This window comes from Notothenia rossii (assembly GCF_949606895.1).
Source record: "Notothenia rossii genome assembly, chromosome: 5".
In the NCBI taxonomy this organism is placed as follows: domain Eukaryota; kingdom Metazoa; phylum Chordata; class Actinopteri; order Perciformes; family Nototheniidae; genus Notothenia; species Notothenia rossii.
In genome coordinates, this window is record NC_136903.1 from 88,630,947 (window position 1) to 88,650,737 (window position 19,791).

Below are 19,791 nucleotides of genomic sequence, written 5' to 3' on the forward strand. Positions count from 1 at the left end.
AATTTCTATATACATGCACTTGAGGATCTCCATTTTATTTTGCTAGAGGGAAATCTTGTATGCTCAATTAACGTCCAAGTACCTCAACTTGAACTCAATTATTAAGCTTGAGTACGTAAAAGGTTGTTTATCACCAGACTGAACTACCTGACTTCCTCTAAAGTAAATAAACTAGCTCCGGTTAGCTCAGCCGCAACATTAAAATATGTGGTGGAGAAATACTTTGACTCTACTTAAGTAATACTGTTGATATACTCCTTAGCAAATAATATGAATGAATTTAACATTTGACTAAGGTACACAAAAGTATGTTGAACAATGCAGAAATAGAATGAGGGGCTTTTTCAAAATAGCATATGACTACTTGATTTATACCAAGTGTGACCCTAAAATGTAGTTGTGTGTTCTGCGGTATGGATTTTGTGAACCCAAGAAATGCTCTGATGTATAAAAGATTAGCAAGATTTTCAGTTGAGATAACAGCATGCAGAATTAACTTCCAAACTGCGTTCAAAACTCACACAGCAGAATGTGAGTCAACAGGATTATATTTGCCTGAATAAGTAGAAACTGCCTGTGAAGACCAGGGCCCAGTTATACATACATATAGGATATGACATGCAGCCACAAACATTAGCTTCTGTCGTGCTTTAGTATACGGATAATATACAGAATAAAATAGAAACACAGGTTTAAAAAAAAAAAAACGTTTATTCTCATTCAATCCAAAGTCAATTGAAGGTGGAAGACATACAGTCTGTAATATACACATTTCAGTCATCAGACATAAATAGCCCAACATGTACAGGCCACTTGGCTCTGCATACAAGGTCATTCACAGAAAGTGATTCAAAGTGAGCACCATTAACACTGGCATAGTAAGGGCACCGTGTATTTTAAAGCTACATTAAACAATGTTTACATTTCCCTAACAACAACGTCTTGTTCTGCTGTTGGGAGTCCGAAGCACATTGGATGTTTCTCAGGGGAAAACTGTTATTTCAAGAAGCTTATGAAGCATTTCCAAATGAGGATCACCTCTAGTGATTGACGGCTGATACCAAAGCTCGTTTTCAGGTGTGCTTTTCAACTAAAGGATCGCTAACCCGCTTCATAACGTTTGCATCTGGGTAAATTCACTTACAGCTACTCTGTGTTTAATCTGCTCTACTTCAAAATCTCAAAGCATGTAAATCAGAAGTATTGATCAAAAAGGACGCTCAGTAGATACATTTAAGATACGTTGATATTCAAGCAAAGGAAATGTTGTGGACATTTGAGGTTTTTTTTGGACACATTTACCTACAACACCTTCCACAATCGGATCGGTTGATTATACTAATACTCTCTGGCGTATCCAAGTTACAAAATCAAGAATTTGAGTTAGTAGGAGGTCAAAGATTGTCTAAATGAACATTAATGTGTGTGATTGTAGGACATTAGTATGGTAGTTTTGCATGGTAACAGCTCCTGGTCCACATGAAGAGTATAAGGCCTCATTCTCCTTGTGTCTGCATCTGTTTACAAAAGGCCTCAAACTGCTGCTGTTCCAACTCAGTCATCACTTTGTTCAGGGCATACATCTGTAAATAAAGAAGGGAAGACAGTCGACAAAGATGATTACACAAGAGCAGGACGTAATGTGACATAAAATACATTCAGCAGAGCACTGGAGAGTACGGCAGGTTCATATTGGAGAGTTACCTCTGCTCTCTGCCGCTGTTTGAGCTCTTGCTGAGCAGACTTCTGCTTGGCTCGGTCTCCTCTGGTCGGGGTGGAGTTCAGCTTCTGCTTGTCTTTACGGCAGGCAGGCTCCATGGCAACAGTCTCCAAGCAACCTGTGAAGTTTAAAGGTAAGAAGATGCGTCACATTTCTGACAGAACCTGAGTTAAAAGTCTTAAATACAAAGTTTGAGATATTTTTCAGTATCCCGACATAAACAAACAACTTGAATTTGATATAAACGTGCATAATATTGTCAGCAAACAGCAACCTTAAACGTAGCAACGGACGGTATGTTGGTGTAAGTTAACGGTAGTTTGTATATGTTGAATAGAAGAGTGACAGTTGATAATGTTGTATATCGTGTTCTAAACTGTCCATACTCATCCGATAATATTTTATTTTCAAATGCCTGCATAACTTGCAGGACATTTAAGCTAACATGCCATTCATTTAAACATAAACCATTAAATAAACTCACAACAAAGCCAACGTTAGCTGTTTTCCCAGTGAGCTAATGTTAGCTTGATAGCTGTTGTTCACCTTTTTTTATACTAACATTCCAACCAGCTATAAGATATTTATATTCCAGTTACTGTTGCACTTACCTGTAGAGTAACTATATATGTAGAGATATAATGTTGATAAACGTAAGGTTAGCCGGTATGTTGGCTGTAGCTGTTAGCCGATCCAACAGCTGTTCCCGGGGTGTCACCGATAAACAAACCCGAGTTCGAAGCTTTCGTTCGAGTGAAGCTTTCGTTCGAAGGTTCCGGCTGTTTGACAAAAGTCCCGGCTTACGCTGAATTAAAAAAAATGTACTGTTCATTACAACAATCCAGTGCCCTTCTCCTAGGAATAATATACGAATACAATTTAGAAAGGGAAACAAATAAACAAAATGGATTAATAGTGGATCTCATGCTATATTTATTTCCCCCCCTGTGCTAAATTTCATAATTGTAGGAACTCTGATACAGAGAAGCATTAAAACCATAGATTAAAACAAATATTATACATGTCTATGTGTTGCGTTATAACGAACATATTGCTTTGGATTTTAACCATTGGATCCAAATGTCCAATTAGCAGTAGTACATTTCTATGTTTCCTTTTGTGTTTTACCACTTATAATTGTTGTCCTTTAACAACCACCAATAGCATTAACTGAAAAGAAATACCTGAAAGCCTGCATCTTCTTAAATTAACAATAAAGGCAAGGTAGAAAAAAATCTATAGGGATTTTTGATAAAATATGAAATTACTCAACCATTTTTGGTTTATCTTAGAAAATGAAGAACTCTAACCACAAGATGTCGCCCTTGTCTTATAGTCTGTTGTACTTGCACAAGTTTGCATTAATACAGATGCTTGGGCCATGTGACATGAGTGTTTGTCGATTTAATTTGCCTGAGTACTTTTTTCTCTCCTGCCTCTCAATTTGCACAAATATCTGGTAATGATGGTAAGATGATTTTTGGAATAGGCCAACTCCTAATACAAATAAATAATGGTAAAATTGGTCCTGAGAGGCACTTAAGAGGCTCTTACACCTGCTCATGAACATTTAGATAATTAAAGTGTTTTAACTGCATCCGCCCTGTTTTCATTTGTGCTCTATACTCATACCATAACACACACACACACACACACACACACACACACACACACACACACACACACACACACACACACACACACACACACACACACACACACACACACACACACACACACACACACACACACACACACACACACACACACACACACACACACACACACACACTGTACAGGCTCCTTCAGGGCAGATCCTCAGTGTATAAATCAGCGGGGTGGGGAGTGAGCCTGACTCCAGCTGAGGGGAGGTCCAGCGCACATTTATCACCTCAGAAACAAAAACAGTCATTACGAAGGGACAGAATCACTAAACACTCTCACATATGAAATGAGGAAACCTCAGCCTGAGCCTCCTGACAGCGTCTCTCTCTCTCTCTCTCTCTCTCTCTCTCTCTCTCTCTCTCTCTCTCTCTCTCTCTCTCTCTCTCTCTCTCTCTCTCTCTCTCTCTCTCTCTCTCTCTCTCTCTCTCTCTCTCTCTCTCTGCTGTTGTTGTGAACCCCGGTCTGAGTGTGTGCCCTCTGGCAGGGCTACACGCCACAGAGATTTATCGCGCAGCATACCAACGGTTTACCTGGATTTATCCTCCAACTAGCGGAGAGCTCTCCCTCGAAATAATATCCTGCCAAGAACAACTTCTGCTGAGCGCCGCAGACAACGGCCAGACCTGCTGCTCCATATGCACAGAAGCATAAAGAAAAACACTTTTCATAAAGCCTAATCATGAAAAACAGGTCCCTTAACTGACATATAATTGGCTAGGACATATTATTCTCTTTTTTAGGTTCTTGTATGTAGTGTCTCTACTTTAAAGAGTCCTCTCCTGCTGATGTTCAGGTGTATAAGTATGTAGTGTCTCTACTTTAAAGAGTCCTCTCCTGCTGATGTGCAGGTGTATATCAGTAGGCTATGTCTCTACTTTAAAGAGTCCTCTCCTGCTGATGTTCAGGTGTATATCAGTATGTAGTGTCTCTACTTTAAAGAGTCCTCTCCTGCTGATGTTCAGGTGTATATCAGTATGTAGTGTCTCTACTTTAAAGAGTCCTCTCCTGCTGATGTTGAGTTGTATATCAGTATGTAGTGTCTCTACTTTAAAGAGTGCTCTCCTGCTGATGTTCAGGTGTATATCAGTATGTAGTGTCTCTACTTTAAAGAGTCCTCTCCTGCTGATGTTCAGGTGTATCAGTATGTAGTGTCTCTACTTTAAAGAGTCCTCTCCTGCTGATGTTCAGGTGTATATCAGTATGTCTCTACTTTAAAGAGTCCTCTCCTGCTGATGTTCAGGTGTATATCAGTATGTAGTGTCTCTACTTTAAAGAGTCCTCTCCTGCTGATGTTCAGGTGTATATCAGTATGTGGTGTCTCTACTTTAAAGAGTCCTCTCCTGCTGATGTTCAGGTGTATATCAGTATGTAGTGTCTCTACTTTAAAGAGTCCTCTCCTGCTGATGTTCAGGTGTATATCAGTATGTCTCTACTTTAAAGAGTCCTCTCCTGCTGATGTTCAGGTGTATATCAGTATGTAGTGTCTCTACTTTAAAGAGTCCTCTCCTGCTGATGTTCAGGTGTATATCAGTATGTAGTGTCTCTCCTGGGACATGTCTCCATGCTTTAATGTTCAAAAAGCTCTTTATTTTTCTCATACTGCCTGTGCTGCAGCACCTCTTTTCGCCCTCAGTCTGAAACCAGAGCCCATTCTGCTCTGATTGGTTAGCTGGCCGGCTCTGTTGTGATTGGTCAACTGCTTAGAGATGTCCCGCCCCTTAGAGTTTCACATACAATGTGTTGACGTGCTAGCCGATAGAAGCGTGAGTGTAACGTGGTGTAAACAGTCCGATGGAGGCGATTCAGGCAGGCTGGGATTTTAGTGTTTGCACTGCAGACCGTTTACATGCAGTAAAACTTATATACCACTTTAAAGGACAGGGAACACCCCCATAAGCATAATAGGACCTCTTTAAGTGAAAAGACTGAAGCTGGAAGCTGCATTTCCAGGAATTAGAGCAATAACGCTCAATGTGTTGCCCTCTGTCTGCAGGTTTAACAAACTGATGTTTCGCATTGCAAAAGCTTATGAAATATTTGCTGATACTAACCCCCCCCCCCCCCCCCCCCCCCACAGAGTTATAAAGCTTGGGGAAATCCTCAGTAGAAGATTTATCTCGTATAGTTCATCTGAAAACAAGAAAAGACACAGTAAACACACTGGGCAGTTACCAAGTCTTCACGGTTGTCAGCAAAGCGTGCCACCCAAAGAAAATGTGAGGTGAAAGACGTCAGAGTACTAACCACGCAGTTTGATTGACACGGTAATTCTGGGAAGAGCAAAAGCACAAACACCCACATGGATGACTGAACCAACCGTAGCAATAAATCACAGGAAAAAGGTGTTGCAGATGTAACGAGCAGACCACAGAGTTTAATGTTATTATTGTGAGGAGAATCAGAATAGTCAGACTAGTCAGACAAGTGTGTGTGTGTGTGTGTGTTGTCTAAAAAACATGAAATATGTGTGACGAAATAGACAAAGTAAACAAGACAAAACACGTACTTGTTAAATAGGCCCTCTTGTTTATTTTGGGTTTTTCCTGTAGTGTTATAGGTTTTAGTGCATGTAAATGGTCTGCAAAGGTCAAAATTCCTGTGTTGAAAGTGAAAGTGAATACACATATCGAAAGAAAACATTTTAAAGTGAGTGTTTGCCAAATATTTTCAGATGGGAAATAATTGTGCCATCCCGTTTCCACTTTAGAATAACGCTACAAAATATAGGACTGCCAGCGCAATTTTTTGAATAAAGTTTGGGAAAAGAAAATTCTCCCCACGCTCTACTTCTCAGCGCTGTCTGAGGTTTTTCACTGCATAAAGCGTTAGCCCTATATTTCCAGAGCTTGTTTATTGTTTTGCTGCAGCTTTAGGGTGGTGCAGATGGATGGAGTGAGCTGATGACATGCCTCTGCGCTCATAAACATTTTACTATTTACATCGCAGCGCCGCAGTACACCACATTCATCAAACTATCTTCAACATGCCTCAAATTGATATTGTACAGTATTTTATTAGACCCAACTCACATAAAGAGACATACATGATTAGTAAACAATTGTTGTTGTTTGTCTAAAAGGGCTTTAATTCAGTAGTCCTCAGCCTGTGGGAAAGAACCCCTTACAGTGTAAAATACATACTTTACATTACACCATCTGTACCAGTTGGGGGGCTTAAAGCGATCACATTTTTAAGATACTAAAAAGTATGAAACCATTGGTTAGCACTTAGCACATAGGGCATCTACCACTGTATGTGCAGATAGTTGCATGTAGTTATATGTATTCATAACATTTGATTTTATTGTACACTAAGCAGCAGTGACCCTGGAAAAAATAGGCCTCCTTCACTTTGAGGGTTAGCGTTTGATCCTTAGTCAACATGTCTAAGTGTCTTCGGGCAATATACTTAACCCCAAATTGCTCCTGTGAACATGTCGACAGTATTAAAGTGTTCAAAGTAACACTGGACTTTTATATTAGTTCATCAATATAATCAGTAGGTGTCGACAATCCTCCAGTCGGAAAACCATCTTACTATTGCAGGAAGTTTGAAGCAAATTGTATTGGTGGCCGAACGGTGGTACTTAGTTTTTTATTGGCAAGAAAATATACAAGAGATTGTACAGTGCAATCAGAGGGATACAGTATGTCCACGTTTTTGAGCAAGTCAGCGAATCCAGTCTTTGTCAAGTCTGTCACCACCTTCGCGCAGCTGCTGGAGCCACTTCGTCCGGTCCTCCGCCAGCCTCTCCTAGTTGTCCGTCGCAATGTCCAGGGCCTTCATGTCACGTTTTACGACATCCTTGAAGTGCAGCAGTGGTCGTCCTCTGCCTCTGGAACCAGCGCTCAGCTCGCTTTATAAGATGTCCTTTGGCAGGCGGCCATCTGGCATTCTGCGAAGGTGACCGAGCCACCGCAGCCTCCTGACCTTCAGTGTTTGGAACATTGACTTGCTGCCCGTACGCGCCAGCACCGCCTCGTTCGTGACCTTGTCCCGCCATGTGATCCCGAGGATGTTGCGCAGGTACCGCATGTGAAAAGCATTTAGCTCTCTTTCGTGCCGCGCGTAAGTTGACCACGCCTCGGAACCATACAGCAAGACGCTGACCACGCAACATTGGTAGATGCGTGTCTTAGTGAGCTCGGTGAGGTATTTGTTGCTCCAGGCTCTTGAATGCAAACGACTGAAAGACGTTGCAGCTTTGCCGATACGAGTCTGGATCTCCTTAACTAATGACCGGTTACTGCTGATTGTTGAGCCAAGATACGTGAACTGGTCAACAGTCTCCAGCACATGCTCGTTCACCATTACCGGTGACGCTGCGCTTCCTGCTTGGTGCATAACAAGTGTCTTTTTGATGTTGATGATCAGTGCAGATTCAGAGCATGCTGCACTGAATCTGTCCACCAGGCGATGTAGACCAGCTGTGCTGTGAGACACCAGAGCTGCGTCGTCCATGAATAAGAGCTCACAAACTAGCACCTTCCGTACCTTTCTTTTCGCGCGCAGTCGGACCAGATTAAACAGCTTCCCATCTGACCGCGTGTGCAGGAAAACGCCGTCTTCGTCCACGTGATCGCTGAATGCATGATGCAGCACAACAGAGAAGAAGATGCCGAAGAGCATGGGCGCTAACACGCAGCCTTGTTTGACTCCACTGCGAACGGAGAAGCTGTCTGAAGTAGATCCTTCAAAGAAAACCGTTGCTGACATGTCCTCGTGAAGCGATTTGACCAGCCCGAGCAGTGTCGGTGGGCAGCCCAGTTTATGCCGGATGGCGAACAGTCCTTCCCGACTCACCATGTCAAACGCCTTCGTCAGGTCGACAAACGCCATGTGCAGTGGTTTGTTTCGCTCTCTGCACTTTTCTTGCACCTGGCGCACCATGAAGACCATATCTGTTGTTGATCGGCCACTTCGAAACCCGCACTGTGACTCCGGGTATACGCGAGCGGCCAGTTTCTGGAGAAGACCTTGCCAAGCACGCTCAGTAGCGAAATGCCACGGTAGTTGTTACAGTCCCCTTTTGGGGGGGGGGGGGGTTACCTTGGTTGGTGATTGGCTAATGGTTACTCAAGCCAAAACATCGTTATGACATCATAAAGTGGCCAAAATCTGATCAGCTCATTTTCAGACAGATTTTATATAAATGGATCGGGACAAAAAGAGAGAGAATCTTTGTTCCTGAAACTTTCAGAGTCTCTTTGCAAAGAGGGGACACATGTTGATGTAGAAGAGACATGAAGAACAGGGGACACATGTTGATGTAGAAGAGACATGAAGAAGAGGGGACACATGTTGATGTAGAAAAGACATCAACAAGTGGATTTTGCATAATAGGTGACCTTTAAGATGCTTCGCAGGGACGGAGTGGCAGCCCAACAAAGCAGGAAAAGGGATGAAAAGGTTAAGAGGTAAAAGAAGAGAAGATGGAGAGACGGTTAAAATTTTATAGAGTGGCAGAGAGGGAGGGATGAGGTGAGGAGAGACGAGGCAGCAGCACGAGTGTGTGTTAGGAGCCTTGTTCTTCTAAATTAAACTCTCTCTCAAGGGGGAAGCGCAGCTCTGACGGCTCTTTCACACCAGCGGCCCTGAACACACAAACTCACCACAACCTCTGGCCAGTCCACTGCCAAAAAACACACACACATACACACCCGTGAGCACGCTGTGTACAAATCCCCATAGACGTGTACATAATGCATACACACAAAGTCTTTCAGAACTAAAAATAAACAACCATGGTGACTGTGCCTAAAATAACTGGACACACACACATCGGTTACTGTACACTCATACACAAAAGCTTCATGAAATGCACTCACGCTCTGTGTCTCTCTTCACACCTAAACCCCGATAGACCTTCAGCCGCCAAAGCAAACAGCGAGCAGCAACCGGTAGAAGAAAAAAGATATGGACAGGATATGACCTGACAAGCAGGGGTCAGTGTGAGGGATGCAGCAAACACACACACACACTGGCACACAAACACACACTCAGAACGCTGTCAGCTTGTATTTGAGGTTCTTTCCCTGAAGCTGGGAATTTTTCTCAGATTTGATGCCTCTTTAACACCACTCTGCTACACAGATACAGTTACAGTGAGCAGCTTGGTTCAGAGGAGGATCCAGAGAGATGACTCAACTATATCTGTGAGGTAACGTTGGGAAAAGGGTGTCTTTATCGGACAGAAAACGTCATGATATTCACTTGGCAATTATACAAAAAAGGAAGGGTGTTAATAAAAAACATTTTGGACCAAACAACCGACCAAGTATTACACAAGGCGCTTTCACGCCGCAGTACTTTTCCCAATTTAGTTCCGATATAGTTCCGAAATGTTGCGTTCACACCAAAAAAATCCAGAACTAAAATTAGTTCATGAGAACCTTTTTACCCACTTTTCTGTCCCTGCTAGAGAGCAGGTACTTTCGTGGGAGAAAAAGGTTCCTATGTCTGATTGGCTGGGCAGATTGCAAACCACGCCCCGTAGAACTCCCAAAAAGTTTTGTGAAGCCGCCATTTTATTATCCTCGCATTAGCATTATTAGCATTAGCATTAGCCCAGCGCACAGACGCTGAGAGACAAACTTATGATGGCAACACAAAACGTGGGAGCGGTGGAGATGAGGAGGTGTCGGCGTTCTGGCGATTTACTCTGAAGGCTGCAGTAGAAGCTGCTGGGACTACCAGCAGCTTCTACTGAAGCCAGTCCCCAACTCCGGGGACTTCCGGCCGGGGACTCCGGGTGGCAGTATACGCCGTGAAGTTGTTTGCGGCCTGCCAGTAAACCCAAAGAAGAAGAAGAAGAAGTGACGTCAGCGGCTTCATTTGCCTAATCCTCCCAATTCCGGTGTGAACGCGATCTGTACTCTCAATATCAAGCCACACTTATTGTTTTTTCTTCGGCTATGAGTGTTTGTATGTTCAGGATGAGTTTCGCGCTGTCCCACTGTATTGCCGACCCGGAAACCTGTCCGCTCCTCGCGGCAGCGAGCCTTGCAACGTCCCGACCAATCAGAGCACACTGGGCTCACAGGGAGGAGGGTGCAGGAGCTCCAACAAGCCGTTTAGGACAGAGAGTGAATACACATAGATTATACAGAGATGCTGTATGAGAAACCAATGTGAGTTTGGAAAAATTAAATCTATTCTAGTAGACCTCAACAATGGAATTATGATCAGTAGAAATGGCCATGACACGGGACCTTTAAGAATTCAATATTTAAGTTGTATCACTTTGCAAGACCCGTCTGGTTCTATTTTTCCTTCTTCTCGGAAATTATCAGATTAAAACTTGCCACAAATCACTTACAAGTCTTTATTCACTAGTACATTATTTCTAACAGTTAAGTTGGTTTGCATGGTACAGTAGATTGTATAGTAGACTGCCTTAACTGCTATTACCTTGCATTTTGCAGCTGATTTTAGCAAGATCACGCAAGAATCCAGCAAATATCATAAGATCACATAGTTGATATCACTTATGCTGTCTTTTATACCAAACTGAACATAACTCTTCCATCAATCTTCAGGGCTGTAAAGTTAGACTATTCTAAGAAATATATAAGAAAGCAAACAGTATTGCCCAAAACTCCAATGATGGAACATTTTTACCCAATAAAGGAATACACCATCTCCACTCTGTCTCAGCGCTAACAGAGACAAAACTGAGGGACATTCTCTATACTGTCTAACACATCCCAAAACATCTGTATTCAACCACCGGCTTCAGCCGCCCCCCTCTAAGCATCAGGATCCTCCTGGAGTCTGAGGGACTTTAGACCTTAATCTCCTGTCTCCTCTTCCAGTCTCTCTCATAACAAAGCAGCTTCTCTCTGTTTGTGTTGTAACTGCTTTCATACGCTGCACACTGGGTTTTAGTAAATTCCTTTGACAAATAGAAAGAAATGACATGAACTGAAGGTTACCTCACAGTGTGTGCAGCTCACTGTGCTCTTAACGTTAATGTCATGTGAGAGGAAGTGGTGAAATTAAACGAAGGGAACCAGCTTAATGATTGAATCATCTAAAAGTAAGTTTGTCTAAATCATTCAGTCTTTAAAGGTGGGGTAGGTCATTTTGGAGAAACCAGCTCGAGTGCGTTAGAATTAGAAAATACACAGCCGGAAGAAATCTGCCACTTCCTCACAGAGCCCCTCCTCCAACACACAGGAACGCGCACATGACCAATGAGGGCACGAGATAAGTTTGCGCACGAGATGGAAGGCTGACAGGCAGGTAGGCCATCCAGTTACTTTAGCCGGGCCGGCTCAGATGATTGGTCGTGCTTTTTACAGTACTACGGCTTCCACATGTAACCCACTCAAAAGATGAAATTTTTTAATGGATTTTTTGCAAAGCACTTCAGATATTCATTGCTATCTGGATGTTAAGAGCATTCCATGGAATATAACAAAAAGTGTATCTCGAGCCGGTTTCTCAAACTTACCTAACCCACCTTTAACACACGAAGGTCAGTTAATATCAGAGTTTTGAACCAGGTAGGCAGAATGATTGATTAGCTTCCACAATAGGACCTCTCAATTAACTTTCCTCTCATCAGTTTGTACTGTCCACCAAACACATTGGCTTCCACGACAGCACTACAGAAAACATACTTAAAAAAAGCCCCGATTAAGACAACACAGGTCTTTACGTCTTGAGATGCTATTGTATAACCGTGCCTTATCATTGCACTTGCTGCATCCATTATTTTATCGCTTTTATGAATAGAATTCCCCCTGCAGGGGGAGACGCGCTCTGCCGGGGGAGACGCGCCCTGCCGGCGGTCTCGTTCAGGATCCGAAAATACAATTTAAATATTTTTGCACACTTATTCCTAGTGTTCCACTGGTTACGGTCCCACGTGCCAGTGATGGTACGCGTGCCAGAGGTTGCCGACCGCTGCATGAGCCAATCACCAACTAAGGTAACCCCCCCCCCCCCCCCCCCCCACCACCTTATCACCTGAATCTCCTCTAGAGCACCATTGAGTTCTTTGTAACCAAATATCTCTCAGACGGGCGTGGGGAGGGGCTCCTTATTTTCATCTCAAGTAACAGACAGAGAATCATCACTTTGGAAACAGGGCTGAAGCAGAGGGGATTATGGGTAATGCTGCAATGATCTGTTTGGTGTTTGGAGCCAAACACTTCAGAGACAGGTTTTGTATATATCTGAGAGCTATAATATATTGATGAAAAACAGTATAATAGGGGACCTTTAAAACACGTCCCCTCCATTTCTCTCCTCTGTCCTTCCCACAGCTGCTGAGCGTCTAGAAAACTACCCGGTAATACCTCACACAGTTACTAATGTTCTTCTAATTGCCATCACTCACCTCGTACACCCCCTCCTCCCCCCTATCACCCCTTCACTCTCACACCTCAGCGGTGAATAGAGGGGTGAGAGTCGGGCACAGGAAGGAGTGTGGAGGAGCGAGAGGCTGATGGAGGGAGGGGGGAAGTAGTGGAGTAAAAATAATTAGTTACCGTACTTACACTAAGTACATTGTTCTGGTATCAGTACTTTACTCCACTACTTATATTTCTGACAACTTTTTACTTTTACTTCTTACATGTTGAACACAAATACCTGTACTTTCTACTTCTTACATGTTGAACACAAATACCTGTACTTTCTTCTTCTTACATTTTCCAAACAGGCTGGTTCCTTTAGTCTGAATGTGTGTTTGGTGGCGTGATCATTATTATTTAGAGTCATTGCGTGCCTATTGATTTGAACACGATCCGTGTATCCATCATTTCCTGGTCTTCTCTAAAGAAGAGGGACCAATGGAAACGTTGTCATGTTGCCGTTGTTCAGCATGGAAACATTCATTAGCTAACAATGACATTATTGTTCTATTAATATAAAGGGAGGTCAGGTACTCTTTAAAACAGCTGCTAGTTATGGGTACTTTTTACTGAAGTACATTTCAAAGCCTTTACTTTGACTTGAGTAAAGAAGTTTAGTCAGTACTTCTACTTTTACCAGAGTACTTTTCCGACACGAGTATCTGTGCTTCTACTTGAGTAAAGGATGTGTGTACTTTTGCCCTCTCTGGATGGAGGTGATGGTCCTGCTATAGGGGGAGGACAGAGGCTGCTTTAAGACACACAGCGGGGTCAGTGTGTTGGTCTCCCCCATCTCTCCCCCATCTCCCTCTCTCTCTGTCCCAGGAGCTGCTTCTCATTAAGCCTGTTTGTGTTGGCCGACACACAGTGGCACTTAGCAGCAACACGCTTACCCACGTGTGTGCTCGCAGACACACACACACACACACACACACACACACACACACACACACACACACACACACACACACACACACACACACACACACACACACACACACACACACACACACACACACACACACACACACACACACACACACACACACACACACACACACACACACACAGGGTTGTGTTTGTTTTGGCAGTGATCAGGTGCCACTTAGTAAAGCCTCTAAACGCCAGCGATCAGGAGAACACACCACTGTGTTTACTTTTACCGAGCTTGGACACACACCCCCCCTTCGATCACACACACGTCTAACAGTACAGACAGAATGTGTGATGGATATAAAAATGTATTTTCATTTTTTTCTATAAACATGACCTTATACCCTCCAAATAACCCCAGGACTAGTAGTCTTTGCTCTACAATAAAAGTTGGTTACAATTATAAGAGTATTTAGTCAATAACAGGCCAGTCATTGCAGCACAATTACACCGACAGCACATCTGTGAAAAAAAGCAGTCTTATGTCATTGTTTAGTCTACAAACGTTTGATTGACAGCTTTCACACTGGCACAAGCGAACCGAAGTTGAACCGAATCAAAGTAGTTAGTTGGGAACGCACCTTTAACCTTTGGGCAACCTTTTGAAGACGTATTAGAGCAGCAATTAGACACATTCTCTTCAGTAAATACATGTATTATAGAAAGGTTAAGGCTTCCTCTTGCCCTTATAGCAATCTCAAGTGGACCTAGACATCTCCACTCTGATTTATTGTGACTGTAGGACTGGCACCTGATTTGTGTCGGGGCTAATATTGCAAAGTAATAAATAGGTGATGATAGCAGTAGCTGTATTTTTACTTTATGGGGCTTTTATTTAGAAAATCAAGAATAATTCTGAGCTTCCTGTAAGGATACAGTGACTTTCTGCAGCTTTTATTTTGAAAAGAAAAACTAATACCGAGCTTCTTGTTTGAATACAATGACATTCTGAGGTTTTATTTCTACATTATAAGCCTCATCTTAAAGTGGACCTATCATGCTATATTTGAAAATGTATTGTAGGACCATACCTACAGTATATAAAACATGTCTGTGAAGTATTTTTTTTCAAAATACCAAACAGTTCACCCATTGTAGCCATGCCTCATGCTGCTCAAACCCCTCTATTTCAGCCCTGTTAGAGAAACGCCGATTTTGGGTCCTTAGCTTGAAAAAAATAAATAAGAGGAGGCGGAGCTAATGCCTGATCAGAATTCTACCGGAGATAAAGTTAAATTCTGCTGTGATAAAACGCCATCCTGTTTAAACCACATCAAAGATTATTTCTGAAACAGTATGGAGCTCAAATGCTTTTTCTCTTATAGGTTTACCACAAGGTGAGTTCCTTTTTTATTTCCTGCTTTTTAAACACATGTGCTCTCCAGTACAGGTTAGCTCTGAGTGTTGGCGAGGCTTGCTAATGTAAACAAACACGTCCAAAACACGTCAGGCATTGTTTCTGATAGCAACTTTCTGTGGGTCCGCCGACGTCACAGCGGATGGACACATCAGTTCGGATGGAAATCTGTATCCGCTCGTTGTACACCCGTTTTTAAAAGATTTGGGTACGGAGGAAAAGAGAGGGTTTTATTGTCTGACGCTGCGTGATAGGTCCCCTTTAAGCTTCCTGTTATGATAAAGTTAATTTCTATGGGCTTTTATTTTGAAAGTATAAGCCTCATCCTAAGGTCTTTGTAATGAGACAGTTTCTGGGGGGTTTATTTTGAAAGAAAAGAACAAGCATTGTGCAGAGCTTCCTGTTAATTATGGGCTTAATTTCCTCTTAATATCCATCTCAAGTACTGAACTGGACTGCTACTGAATACACACACACACACACACACACACACACACACACACACACACACACACACACACACACACACACACACACACACACACACACACACACACACACACACACACACACACACACACACACACACACACACACACACACACACACACACACACACACACACACACACACACACACACACACACACACACACACACATACCCCACAGTCCAAAGTGTAGATGATTTCAATCATGTTTCTTGTGTTTATGTCGTGTTGGACACTGACACCCGTTTAGTTTAGATAGAATCGATAATACTCCTTAAAGAGCCTGTCAGAGTGAGGCAGCTTTCGCCCACAGTGGGCCAGAGAAAAACACACGCCACACACTCATTACACTCCACAACACACACTCATTACACTCCACCACACACACTCATTACACTCCACCACACACACTCCCGTCACTGTACACACGCCAAACACACCGAGCAGGAAACAAACGCAGCGTTCTCTTCTCTCACCGAGTGTAATTTGGACCCCAACCCTCCCAATTTTCTGTCTGAGGAGAGCTGCAAGCGTACAGCCACGGTGGGTTTAGGTTTCCCTACACACACCAGGAATGTGATAAACAATACATGCATTCTTAGGATCAGGTACACACACACACACACACACACACACACACACACACACACACACACACACACACACACACACACATGCAGAACGACATATGTAAAAACACAGACTGTGCCCTGCAGCAGTTATAAAAACGATTGTGTCTAGGTTAAAACCCGTTGGTCTCTATTACACACACACACACACACACACACACACACACACACACACACACACACACACACACACACACACACACACACACACACACACACACACACACACACACACACACACACACACACACACACGCACACACACACACACACACACACACACACACACACACGCACACACACACACCAGGACTGTGAACACACACTCGATTCAGTGGATATTCTCCAGAGCAGAGTGTTTCCCAACAGGGTTCAGCCACACTGCAGCCCTGTGGTCAAAATGTTACAGAATATTGTTGGATAATTACCAACAGTCGCTCTTTTCTTTGGAAAACGGGGATCCCTTATGCAACGTTAAAAATACACTGCTGGCCAGAAAAAATCACATTATTGCAAGTCGGGCATACAGCAACATTCACAACTTGACATCTATATAATTCATGTAACTATATTGACTGAGTGAAATATAATAATACTTAATACTGAAACCTTAAACTCTCTGAGCAGTTCATTAAGAGACCATTGAAACACAACTGGTTAGCTTCAGACAGAAACAGTTAAAGGTGGGCTGAATAGATATATTTATGTATTCCTTATCTGTTCTTTCTAAGATTGTCTCACTGGTTAATTCATATATTATCCTATCATCAATATATATATATCTCATTACATTATACAGGAGTCTTTCTCGGGCATCAGGAAAATCTATTCAGCCACACAATAACTTATCTTTTCTTATATTGAGAACGTTTTGAGTGAACATTCCCGTTTTCCATGCAGGTTTTTTATCCTTCAAAATGTGCAAATATGACATAACATATTCCACTGACCCCACCAGGTGCAGCCAGTTTACATGACTTCTCAGTGATTAACTGTCAGGTGGGAATGAGGTCTTGTCTTGTACGTTTTTGTGTTTCTCTTATTTTCCTACGATACTGTGATGATTGGCTGTGAATGAGAACATATGAAGAACAGACCATCTATTTATATTCATTTATTTATTTTGAGAACGGGGCAGGTAATATACGATTCTTTTCTTCTCCCTGCTGCTTTTCGGTATGGTGTGTTTATTGAGACATTTTTTGTAAATAATTGTTATACATTAAGTTGTGCATACTATGGTTCTCTCAGCTCTGTTAACTTTGAGTAACAGAGTTGACTGAACTCCGAGTGAAAGCTGCAGTTTGTATCTGGTGTTGTGTGGTGAAAATCGAGGTCAAAGGGTTAAAGTTTCTGTGGGACGTCTGAGGACACTGAGCAGCCTGGTTAGACCCAGCTGTCAAAACACACACACACACACACACACACACACACACACACACACACACACACACACACACACACACACACACACACACACACACACACACACACAAAGAAACATGCACTCCAAGACAGCCAGGTGTCTCTGTATGAATGAGTGTAGTGTATCCCACCTGTACACATACACACTGCCACACTAATTTAGCATAAAACCACAGCAGGTGACACTGATGACCTGGACTGTGTATCAGTGTGTGTGTAGCAGAGAGAAAACTACTGCCACTCACTGATGGTAGACAGAGAGGGCAAAAGTACACAGATCCTTTACTCAAGTAGAAGTCCAGATACTCGTGTTTAAAGTACTCTGGTGAAAGTAGAAGTACTGACTAAACTTCTTTACTCAAGTAAAAGTAAAGAGGCTTTGAAATGTACTTCAGTAAAAAGTACCCATAACTAGCAGCTGTTTTAAAGAGTACCTGACCTCCCTTTATATTAATAGAACAATAATGTCATTGTTAGCTAATGAATGTTTCCATGCTGAACAACGGCAACATGACAACGTTTTCATTGGTCCCTCTTCTTTAGAGAAGACCAGGAAATGATGGATACACGGATCGTGTTCAAATCAATAGGCACGCAATGACTCTAAATAATAATGATCACGCCACCAAACACACATTCAAACTAAAGGAACCAGCCTGTTTGGAAAATGAGAGAAGTAGAAAGTACAGGTATTTGAGTTCAACATGTAAGAAGTAGAAAGTACAGGTATTTGGGTTAAAAATGTAAGAAGTCAAAGTAAAAAGTTGTCAGAAAAATAAGAGTAAAGTACTGATACCAGAAAAATGAACTTAAGTACAGTAACAAAGTAGTGAGAATTGTCTGCATGATTCTGTGTGTGCGTGTGTGTGTGTGTGTGTGTGTGTGTGTGTGTGTGTGTGTGTGTGTGTGTGTGTGTGTGTGTGTGTGTGTGTGTGTGTGTGTGTGTGTGTGTGTGTGTGTGTGTGTGTGTGTGTGTGTGTGTGTGTGTGTGTGTTGACTCAGTGAGATTGGCGGCTCGGTCCCGAGGGGGCTGTGGCTTAGCCGACGCCGGCGCACTGTTAAAGCTAAACACTCCTAATTGAGAAGGACGCTTACAGGCCCTCCTCTGTGTGTGTGTGTGTGTGTGTGTGTGTGTGTGTGTGTGTGTGTGTGTGTGTGTGGGGCCAGAGTTGGATAAAGTGTGAGTTAGACAAGGAGGTAAGGAACAAGAAGAACACACCAGGCGTGCGGTGGTAAAAGCATCAGTGGCACATGTCGAGGAGCCAAACGAGGTGCATGCACTGTTCTCTCTGAAACTAGTGTTTCACTAATCTATCGGGCACTACATCAGGCTTTGCATCATGCTCTTTAATTCATAATCAAATACACAGGGATACATACTGTAGGTAGAAACTCCCTCTGGAGGGAACACAGGGACTTCAGCATTTGCAGACCATTTACATGCACTATAACCTAAAGAACACACTACAGGCGAGGGAAACCCCAAACAGCTAAGTAGGGCTTCTTAATTATTACATTGACAATATCTCCTTGAACTTACAGTCAGAATGTTTCCCCTCTTCTTCATGTCTCTTCTACATCAACATGTGTCGCCTCTTCTTCATGTCTCTTCTACATCAACATGTGTCCCCTCTTCTTCATGTCTCTTCTACATCAACATGTGTCGCCTCTTCTTCATGTCTCTTCTACATCAACATGTGTCCCCTCTTCTTCATGTCTCTTCTACATCAACATGTGTCCCCTCTTCTTCATGTCTCTTCTACATCAACATGTGTCCCCTCTTCCTCATGTCTCTTCTACATCAACATGTGTCCCCTCTTCTCCATGTCTTTTCTACATCAACATGTGTCCCCTCTTCTTCATGTCTCTTCTACATCAACATGTGTCCCCTCTTCTTCATGTCTCTTCTACATCAACACGTGTCCCCTCTTCTTCATGTCCCTTCTACATCACCATGTGTCCCCTCTTCTTCATGTCTCTTCTACATCAACATGTGTCCCCTCTTCTTCATGTCTCTTCTACATCAACATGTGTCCCCTCTGTGGAAAGAGACTCTGAAAGTTTCAGGAACAAAGATTCTCTCTCTTTTTGATCCATTTCTATAAAAACCTGTCTGAAAATGAGCTGATCAGATTTTGGCCATTTTATGATGTCATAACGATGTGATGGCTTGTGTAACCATTAGCCAATCACCAACCAAGGTAACCCCCC

The 19,791-nt window shown here is 42.7% G+C and overlaps 1 protein-coding gene across 1 annotated transcript; it reads right to left on the bottom strand.

Annotated features, from left to right (window-relative positions):
- Positions 1-691: 691 nt before the first annotated feature.
- On the bottom strand, positions 692-2,481 carry svbp (small vasohibin binding protein). The gene is made up of 3 exons (XM_079685344.1): positions 2,332-2,481; positions 1,705-1,838; positions 692-1,583 (listed from the first exon to the last, which is right to left on the bottom strand). The coding sequence occupies exons 2-3, from the start codon at positions 1,816-1,818 to the stop codon at positions 1,497-1,499; spliced, it is 201 nt and encodes a 66-aa protein (XP_079541470.1). The 5' UTR covers positions 1,819-1,838; positions 2,332-2,481; the 3' UTR covers positions 692-1,496.
- Between the last annotated feature and the right edge of the window lie 17,310 nt (positions 2,482-19,791).